At 52.2% G+C, this 10,345-nt stretch overlaps 1 protein-coding gene across 4 annotated transcripts in view; it reads right to left on the bottom strand.

Annotated features, from left to right (window-relative positions):
- Positions 1-27: 27 nt before the first annotated feature.
- LOC146645937 (nucleolar protein 4-like) overlaps positions 28-10,345 on the bottom strand; it is a 115,262-nt gene continuing 104,944 nt past the window's right edge. For 3 of the 4 annotated variants that reach the window (XM_085393717.1, XM_085393719.1, XM_085393718.1), the window contains 3 exons: positions 10,137-10,250; positions 7,342-7,594; positions 30-7,153 (listed from right to left, as the gene is read on the bottom strand). In XM_085393717.1, the coding sequence (XP_085249843.1) occupies positions 6,909-7,153; positions 7,342-7,594; positions 10,137-10,250 (612 nt within the window). In that variant the 3' untranslated portion in view covers positions 30-6,908. Of the gene's footprint in view, positions 7,154-7,341; positions 7,595-10,136; positions 10,251-10,345 lie in introns of all 4 variants that reach the window. The other variant, XM_085393716.1, reaches the window with a different exon arrangement.

The following is a 10,345-nucleotide window of genomic DNA, read 5'->3' as shown; positions in this document are numbered from 1 at the left end:
TATGATGTGTAATGTGCTATGAAGTCATGTGATCAAATTACGGCGACTTCCCAAACCAAACAGGAAGTGACTTTAATCCGAACGCTCGCTGCTGCAGATTATTCAGCCCGGACACGGTCCGGTGTGCTGCATCCGACTGAGCGGATTTCTGTCAGAGGCCCCAGACGAACCTGCAAACGGCTCTGGATGCGATCCGCAGCCACCGACGTAAATGCGGTGCAGTGAGGGGTCAGTCTTCGTGATGGGAGGAAATAAGGGCGCGTGAAAGCTGGCGTCTGATAGATAGCACACAGTTTTTATTAGTATATTTAGCTTTGTGATGTACAGCTCGGGAGGAAACAAACCAAAAACAAACTGAACGGTCACAAAGTCCAGAAACATTTCAGCCTTAGCAGTGACATCACACAAAGAAAGCTCAGTCTGTATAATCATTGGTTTCTTCGTCATGGACCAGAGTGATATGTAGTCATCAACAGAAAGAATAAGAACCCAGATTTCTTCTTTTCTTTTTCACATATATTATCAACACTTTTCTAAAGAATCAAAATATTCAGCCACAGGTACTGCAAAAGGTATCCACTGTTATATAGAAGAATAATAAACACAATAAATATAAAAAGAATTGATTTGATATAATTTATATGGTATCAAAGAGAGGGAAATGGGCCTTCAGCTGCTTTTATAAAAGTCATGTCCTTTTTTCTGTTCCTGAGGTTGAGTTTCGCCGTCCGCAGTTTAAGTTTCGCTAAATACACTCACAGACTAAAGACCCGACGCCCGGGGCCCGAAATGGCTTTTCATTCACTGAGGAATCGTGTCCCACGGATCACGGAGGGTCGCCGTGGCCCCGCTGGGATCCTGTGTGCCGTGGAGTCAGCCGAGAGGTCGGGGGTCAACCGCAACCCACCCCTCCAGAGCCGAACAATCGCACAACTCCTCCCTCCCACACCCAGAAGGCCGCCCGGGAACGCCTCGACTTTCTTCACCGAGCACGTTAGCGTGCCAGATTTAACTCAACGCTAATGATGCTAACAGGAAGTACCCGATCCCCCAGACCCTACGGAGGACTGAAACTGCCAAAGTGACTGAACAGCTCCAACACTTTAACAGAAAATTAAATGCATCAACCCAAACATTTCTGTCCATATTCACCTTTGTACAGATTTACCCCGTCTGGCTTTGACCCGGCTTCAGTGACTGTGCCAACATCTGGACCACATCTGGGCCAGGCTCACCACCTCTCCTGCAGGAAATCGCCGTCTTCTAAAAACTAGACCAAACTGTGCACTACTAAAAATAATGAAAATAAAAATATATAAATAATGTTCTCATTTGTCATAATCCCATAAAACTAACACTGATGAACTGAAAACAGGCTTTAAATTAAAACTAACGGCCTGCAAATCATTTACCTGAGCTGTAAATGAGCCTTAGGTCAGGTCCAAACATGGCTGCTGCACGGGTACCTGCGTGCCAATTACATTCATTTATTCATGCATTCATTTTGCACTTTATTTCCTTATTTACAACATGAAACAGGAAATAAAGAGGAGAATTACAGTTCAGATTAATTTCTTAGTTGATGCATTTAAAGGTGCTAAGGCCATTAGTACTTTTGGCACTCTCAGGCCTCCACAGTGGGAAAGGGCAGAGTGTGAAAGGTGGATAATCATATTTAGTCTCAGCCCCATTTCCCTGTGTGAGGAAGGAGCGAGAGGAACTCAGGAGTGGAAAAGAGAGGCATGAAGATGAAAACAGAAAGAACCAGAAAAGAAAAATAGCAAAAATCTGTACATGTAAACATCACACTTCCACTGAGTCGAACCATGAGGAGAGTTACAGGTTTCACATTGGTATTACTGAAGGTACGAAGGCCCGGCAGAGGACGTCGAGACAGTCACGAGTCCGGCACAAAGAAGTCAGCCAAAGACGGGAAGGAAAGAGAAAAGCACTAACTGAAAACCAGGAAACCGAGCGGCCCGGACGCCGTCTTTATATTCTGACAGAAGCCGTACAGATAGAAAAATAAAAACGCTCCATAACGCCGTCTGCCTTCTTTCTTTTTTTCTTAAAGACGTGTTTTGAGCTTAGATTCTGATTCGATGGGACCTGACTGGCATCGCGACTACAGACGCCGTCCTCCACAGCAACATGTGATTCAAGACACAAACAATACATCCTGCACTTTGATGTTCATGTCTGCATCTGTTAGAAACCTGCCGCCATGACAGCCAGATTTAATGAGTGAAGCGCGCGTTTCCACGCTTCATCAAACTCGAGTCTTTGAGCCAAAAGGAAACAAACTGAGAGGAACCAGCTGGAGTCGTGGTTCCTGCTTCTACACAGACTGCTGACCCTCGCTTCTGAGGGTGAGGAACGACCGGGAGCACGATCCCATCGTGAGGTCACGCCCCTTTAAATTCGTCCCTGAGGACCGATCGTCTGAGGCAGACGGTTCAGAGGAAACCGCTCAGACTGTGGGTCGAGCTCTCCTCCTCCTCGCCACGTCTTCCTCCGTGCTAAGAGCGGTTGGCACCTCCTTTGAGTGATCTAAAGGTGACAGCAGCAGGAAGACCCTGACCCTGAACCTTAAGATGACCCCTCAACATCCTTCAGAGGGGCTGACAGGAGGCTTCTGTTACCTGTGGACACAGGTGGGCTCTCCATGCTGACTCACCGTCATCACAGCAGGCTGCGACTGATGGTTTTTCCTTTTAAGGAGTTAAAACAGGTGGACATGAAGACAGAAGGCGCTAAATGTGACGTAAACTGATCGACTCCACCTCCAGAGTCTCTGAGGCCCGAGAGGTCGACGAGACGCCGTGATCTTTGTGACACACTGACCACCTCTGTCTCAACACGACCTTTAAAAACAGAGCAGCTGTGGAGGACAGCTAAGATGAGCTCAGCATCCGCGGCGGCGCCGGCCGGGGCCCGTCTGCTGACGTGCACGTTCGGAATGTGTGGTAGAAACTGCTGGAATATAAAAAGACCACTTTAATCACACTACAAAATATAGAAATCAGAAGAAGAATCACGTCATACTAAAAAATAGAAACTGGATAGAAACGCATCTGCTATGTACTCGACCGTGGAGACGTTAACAACGAGCGGAGAAGGAGGCGGCGGCGGCGGTGTATGGCTAAAACACTGGGATCATTCTCCCGATCTGTCCGGCTGTGCCGACAGCAGGAATGGAAACCAAACAGAGAGCAAATTCCACCTTTCTGCAGATTGTCATTTGCTTTTTGTTGTGTGTGATTCAGAAACATCCTCTCTGAGAAACAGGAAGTGATGCGATGATTTCATCAGACCATCTCAAAGGTTTTATGAACTTATTCCTTAAGAAATCCAACAAAAGACGAATAATAACAAGGTCGCCAGAGGTCGTTTCAAAGGAGCAGAAGGTATCGAGGAGGATGAACAGAACGGCTTCGAACATTCGACCCTGGCGTGAGCAGGAAGTTAAAGGAAGTCGGGAACATAAAGCAGAAGTGCATCGAACTGTTCCTGCGTTTCCTCTGAACTTTATGGAGTCCTCAGAGTCCGTACAGGCGATTCTGAAGGCGATCACAGAGAAAGACTGCTTCAAAGGACGTGTTTGGAGACTTCAGGACATCCTCCCCGACAGCAGGAAACCAATCGCACGCTGCCATTCAAAGTAAACAAACAACTGTTTGTCTAACAGGAGGATCTCGTTTATTTCTCACAAACATTTGGGAGCTTCGAGGCTTTTGGAACGGCAGCAGTGCAGGTGAAACCCCGCCGCGGTCCGAGGGATCGCCACACCTCCAAGTCCCGGGTCTGCTGACGCTGCCGCCACAGCAGAGAGCGGTTCAGCCCATCACAGCACACCTGGACCGGTCCAGGTGACCCAGAGGTGCTGGGTCGCTCTGACTCCGAAAGCCAGGAAGCAGAGGCAGCATCTGAGAGCACAGTGAGGATCAGATGGAGGAAGAGCAGGACGGGACGCCGGGACCCAAACTCTGTTTACGAGGACGAATAAAGTTTGATTGGACATCGGTGTTGATCGTCCTTTTTAAATGCTTTGAGGTGAAAGGGGGGTCAAAGGTCGTGCCCTCCTGCTCTTCTTCTTGTCTTTTTTTTTTTTTTTGCATATTTTTCTCCAGTTTTCCTCTCGCTGATCTTTAATCACAGCTTTCCAAAAACAAAACCTCATCAAATTCAGTCACTTCCGTGTGAAACTTTTCCCAAAGCTCGGGCGCTTCTGTCGCTGCACATGAGCATGAAGGTGTGGATGTTTGGGTGGAGGCTGTGAGGTCTGAGCTGCCATCACAAACCTTCCAGTGAACGTGGTGATTATCAGCCGCATGACAGAAAACTGTCATGCCACGCCCCCCCTTTGCTTCACAGCAGAGCGGGGCGTGGGGGGTTGGGGGCGGTCCCTCTGAGGAAACATGCATACACTCACACAAAGGGGCTCCGCCCCTTCACATCACAGATGACTGTTGCTTTCCTCGCTGTGCAAAAAGGGAGCAAATTACAGTGAAATGACCGTCGAGCTGAGTAGAAACCATAATAGAAGCAGAGCATCATCCAGGAAACCAGGAGCTTAACGAGCCCAAGTCCCTAACGAGCGCCTGAGGCCTCAACGAGGGCCCAAACTCCTAATGAGCCCGAGGCCCCACGAGCCCGAGGCCCCAACGAGCCCGAGGCCTTACCGAGCCCGAGGCCCTACCGAGGCCCCAACGAGCCCGAGGCCCCAACGAGCCCGAGGCCCTACCGAGGCCCCAACGAGCCCGAGGCCCTACCGAGCCCGAGGCCCCAACGAGCCCGAGGCCCCAACGAGCCCGAGGCCTTACTGAGCCCGAGGCCCCAACGAGCCCGAGGCCCCAACGAGCCCGAGGCCTTACTGAGCCCGAGGGCCTTAACGAGCTGAGGTTCAAAATGCACTTTGAAGCTAAATTTCACATAATGAAAAATAATTATCTTTAAACAACGCTATCAAAAGACAAAAGTACTCAGCGGTGATGAGAACGAGAATTAAAGGAAGAGTTTGAGTTTGGGGAAATAACTTGCTTCCTTGCAGAGATCCTGATGGGACGTTTGATGTTCTGACAGCTAGCTTAGCTTAGCTCAAAGACTGCAGGCAGGGGTAAACAGCTAGCCTGGCTCTGTTTAAAGGTCAGAAAATCTGCTTATTCCTGTACAGAGCACCAGCTAACATGTTATGTTTTCTCTCTTTTTTTTTAGTATGGCTTCTTTTTACAGGGCATAACATGCTAATGAGTAAGCTAGCCACTTCCCCCAGCTTCTAGTGTTTAAAGCTAAGCTAGCTTAGGGCTACTGTCTTGTATCCTATATGGTCCAGAAGCTACTGCTGAGCCATAAGCATGTTAACCTCTGCTCTAAAGTTTTAACATGGGAGTCTATGAGGCCGACCCACCACTGGAGCCTCCAGAGGACATCAGAGGAACTGCAGCTTCTAGAGCTCCAGGGTTGGAAGGTGCAGCTGAAATTTACAGACAGGTACAACAATGAGGTCAGATTTTCATCTAACTTGAAAGCAAATCCTATTTCCACAAACGTCAAACTCTTCAAGCAGCAGAGCGTAAGCAGGGACCAGAACATCAGGAGTGATTCCAACATGGCTGAGAACCTGAGGGAGGAGCTCCCGCTCCACTTATCTGCTGCCTCACTTTCCTCTCAGACTAATCACAAGTTACACACTAGTAAACAAACAGATAGTATTAATCTACACGGGACTAGAAGTTTGTACAGCCCTCCCCGTGCCCTCCAAACTGAGGGGAGGGTCCGAAAAGAAGAAGATTCACAGTTAGAAAGTCACAAAACACGACAGGAATCGAGCCCTATGAAGCAAAACAAAGAAAGCAGCCAACCAAGCAGCCAGCGGGACAGAGAGGAGCGCCGGATCGGACCGTCGCTCTCTGAGCCGGTTGGTCGTGTTTTCACGGGGCACTGCGGCGAGCTACCGCCCGGCTGTGTTGAGGTTTCAGGTCTATGGCAGAAGGTCCGGTTTTTAAAATAGCAGCAGCAACATGAAAGTTCATCATTATAATCATAGTAATAACAACAATAATAATAATGGCCATCTCAGAGTTTAACAGACACACACAGTAAGACGGAGCAGTCCTCCTCATCCTCAAGCCTGAGGAAGAGGAGGAGGTTTAGGTCCACGAAGAAGAGCCGGAGAGTAGGTCCAAACAGAGAGAAGAAGAAGAGGAGGAGGAGGAGGGACAGATGCTGAGGTTTCATAGAAGCTGGAGGTAAACCTGCGCACACGTGCACGACTCTCCTCAGAAAAGAAAGAAACGCTGACGACATCAGGAGGCGGAGAAACCCGGCTTCACCTGCAGGAGCTGAGCGTTTGATTGGCAGGTCTGATCTGAGGTATTTCCTGGCGGTCAAAATGGCGTCTCGGATGCATAAGTGAGCGCGCGGCTCCCGGGGCCAAGGGCAAGGACGGGGTGAGGTCAGAGGTGAGGAGAAAGTGCTGAAGGACACAGAGAGCTTATATACAGGCGAACACGAACAGTCTGTTCTTTTTCTTCTTTCACTTTAAAAAAGTCCAACGGAAAAATCACGAAAGAGAAAACGTCCCAACAAAGAAACGGACAGCGTCCGAAAACAGACAGCCTCAACGCGACGTCGTTTTTATAACCAGAAGAAGATCGACCCCACAGCTCCCCAGAGAGTCTTTGCTCCTCCTCCTCTGTGATTGTGAGGCGCCTCCGCAGAGGAGCCGAGCTTCCTGCGGCGTTCCGGGTTTTGTTCTCAGGCAGGATTCGGTGGATTCTCCGCCCTCGCTGCGGCCTCAGGTTCCCGTTTTCCTCCAAACGGTCGCCACAGTTTCAAAACCAGGCGAGGCCGGCGAGGGCGCAGGAAACGTGACGGGGTAGTGTGTGTGTGTGTGTGTGTGTGTGAGATCAGTTCTGCTGCAGGATGAGGTTTTCCAGCTCGTCTGCTGAGCGCAGCAGGAAGGCGGCTGACTCTCGGTATCCAGCGATCAGCTGACGCACGGCCGTGATCTCTGGCTGGCTGAGCTGGGTCGACGCCCCGCCCCCTCCTCCACCACCACTGCCCCGCCCACCGAGGCTGTTGGCGGCAACAGAAGAGGAGGAGTTGCTGACGTTGGTGGAGGAGTGAGACTTCATGCTGAGGTCAGTGGGGCCTGCAGAGGAACACGGTCGACATCATGATGTCATTACTTAGAAATAATGTGATATTACATAAAATATGTTCCTGACACGAGAAAACATCCACAGGAAGGACCCGAACATTTCAACTTTGGACCTTTGATGATGAAACCACACCCAACAATCTGTAAGTAAAAGACGGACTGCTTGTGTCATCACTTACCGTTGGTCTGACCAGCAACAGCAGCAGCGGCAGCAGCAGCACCGGTTGTCAAGGAAACAGGGTGTTGCATGGTGGCGCTCAGGCCTGGGTATCCACGGTAACCGTAGCTGAGGCCAGCGCCGTTGATATAGAGCTGGGACTCCTGGGAGGAGAAGGCTGAGGCGGCCAATGAGTAGGCGGAGTGAGCGAGGGACGCCGGCTCCCTCAGAACGCCTCCGACCCCGGACGGCTTATCCAGAGTGATCTGCTCATCCTGAGGAAGGACAAGGAAGTCAGGAGCTTTTCAAAATAAAAACAGCACGATGGGGACAGGAAGCAGGAATGCTGATGCTGAAAGGGGATTTTTCTCTCATGGAATTAAAGAAAAACTTCCAAAACTGGAAAGTTGATAAACGCAAACTGCACTCACAGCAGCTTCGAAACATATTCATGATCATGGGCACCGCCTGCCGTGGGCGTGTCCAACTACAGCTCTGAATGTTGTATGGATAACCAACACATCACAGGTGTGATGGCAGCTAAACCCAGTGGAGTGGTAATAATTAGTGCTGTCAGCGCCATAATCGCATTAACGTGTGCGTGGGGCTGCACGGCGCTAACGAGTTAACCGTGCTAACCTGTAGACGCCATGCAGCCTCTCGCACGGGGAATCTGCGCTAACAGAGATTAACGCTGACAGCGCTACTAATAATAATGCAAGAGCAAACACCAACAACTGGGTGAGCGGGGCTGTTAGTGTGTGTGTATACGGATAATAGCAAACACTGTAAGGAATTTTGTTCGCTCAAATTAAACTCAAATTTTCTCAGAATAGAGGCACAAAAATAACGCCATATCCTCGCCCCTGTCCTCCACACTGTCCTCGCCCCTGTCCTCCACACTGTCCTCCACACTGTCCTCGCCCCTGTCCTCCACACTGTCCTCGCCCCTGTCCTCCACACTGTCCTCCACCCTGTCCTCGCCCCTGTCCTCCACACTGTCCTCGCCCATCCTTGACACCGTCCTCGCCCCTGTCCTCGCTCCTGTCCTCCACACTGTCCTCGCCCCTGTCCTCCACACTGTCCTCGCCCCTGTCCTCCACCCTGTCCTCGCCCCTGTCCTCCACACTGTCCTCGCCCCTGTCCTCCACACTGTCCTCGCCTTGACCCTGTCCTCCACACTGTCCTCGCCCCTGTCCTCCACACTGTCCTCGCCCATCCTTGACACCGTCCTCGCCCCTGTCCTCCACACTGTCCTCCACACTGTCCTCGCCCCTGTCCTTGACACTGTCCTCGACACTGTCCTCGCCTTGACCCTGTCCTCGTCACTGTCCTCGCCCCTGTCCTCGCTCCTGTCCTCCACACTGTCCTCGCCCCTGTCCTCCACACTGTCCTCCACACTGTCCTCGACACTGTCCTCCACACTGTCCTCGCCCCTGTCCTCCACACTGTCCTCGCCTTGACCCTGTCCTCCACACTGTCCTCGCCCCTGTCCTCCACACTGTCCTCCACACTGTCCTCCACACTGTCCTCGCCTTGACCCTGTCCTCCACACTGTCCACGCCCCTGTCCTCCACACTGTCCTCCACACTGTCCTCGCCCTCCTTGACACCGTCCTCGCCCCTGTCCTCGCCCCTGTCCTTGACACTGTCCTTGACACTGTCCTCGACACTGTCCTCGCCTTGACCCTGTCCTCGCCCCTGTCCTCCACACTGTCCTCGCCCCTGTCCTCGCCCCTGTTCTCCACACCGTCCTCGCCCCTGTCCTCGCTCCTGTCCTCCACACTGTCCTCGCCCCTGTCCTCCACACTGTCCTTGCCCCTGTCCTCGCCCCTGTCCTCCACACCGTCCTCGCCCCTGTCCTCCACACTGTCCTCGCCCCTGTCCTCGCCCCTGTCCTCCACACCGTCCTCGCCCCTGTCCTCGCTCCTGTCCTCCACACTGTCCTCCACACTGTCCTTGCCCCTGTCCTCGCCCCTGTCCTCCACACTGTCCTCCACACTGTCCTCACCTTGACCCTGTCCTCCACACTGTCCTCGCCCCTGTCCTCCACACTGTCCTCGCCCTCCTTGACACCGTCCTCGCCCCTGTCCTCGCCCCTGTCCTTGACACTGTCCTCGCCCCTGTCCTCCACACTGTCCTCGCCCCTGTCCTCCACACCGTCCTCGACACTGTCCTCGCCCCTGTCCTCCACACTGTCCTTGCCCCTGTCCTCCACACCGTCCTCGCCCCTGTCCTCGCCCCTGTCCTCCACACCGTCCTCGCCCCTGTCCTCCACACTGTCCTTGCCCCTGTCCTCGCCCCTGTCCTCCACACCGTCCTCGCCCCTGTCCTCGCTCCTGTCCTCCACACTGTCCTCGCCCCTGTCCTGCACATTTCGTCCCTGAAACATGGCTGTGAGTCAGGGCTGTGCAGGGGCCACAGCATGTGTGTGTCTGCATGATGAGGAGACGCTGCTGCTGTAAATGACAGAAACGTGTCAGCGCTGCTGTTCTGTGGTCATCAGTCGGGTTTGTGTCACAGATAATATTCCTTACTTTTTGAAAAACAGGAACCTTAAATTGCTCGTCGGTTGCTGTGGTGTGAATGGTCTCTATCAGCTGTATGTATGCACTGCTTCACATTTTCCACAGTGAGCTGGATCGGAATCTTTGTCGGGCTGACTCTGGCCCGCGGGCCTCATGTTTGACACCAGCACTGAAGCCCTGATGTTCCTTCGGGGTTTTCTGATCAGAAAGGAGAGAGCGCCTCTCGCTGGAAGCCGTCAGTAAAGCAGCTCTGTGTCGGACACAACTGTGGAAGCACCGCAGGAACTCACGTGGTAGCCTTCGAGGCGCATCCTCTTGGCAGCGTTGCGTGATTCGCTCTCGCAGGCAGCAGCCAGGATGTTCTCAGCCATGGCCGAGGTGAGGTGAGGTGGAGTGGGGCGGGTCTGAAAACAACAGAAGCTCAGGGTCAGAGTCTTCGGGTTCTTCATCATCACGTTCACATCACTAACATCAAGGAAAATCATCCACAGCAGAAAAA

Source organism: Rhamphochromis longiceps, linkage group LG20 (assembly GCF_057381845.1).
Source record: "Rhamphochromis longiceps isolate RC_006_pf linkage group LG20, R_longiceps_female_GT1.1, whole genome shotgun sequence".
NCBI lineage: Eukaryota > Metazoa > Chordata > Actinopteri > Cichliformes > Cichlidae > Rhamphochromis > Rhamphochromis longiceps.
Note: the sequence above shows the minus strand (reverse complement) of the source record. Positions and strands in the feature narration are given on the sequence as shown.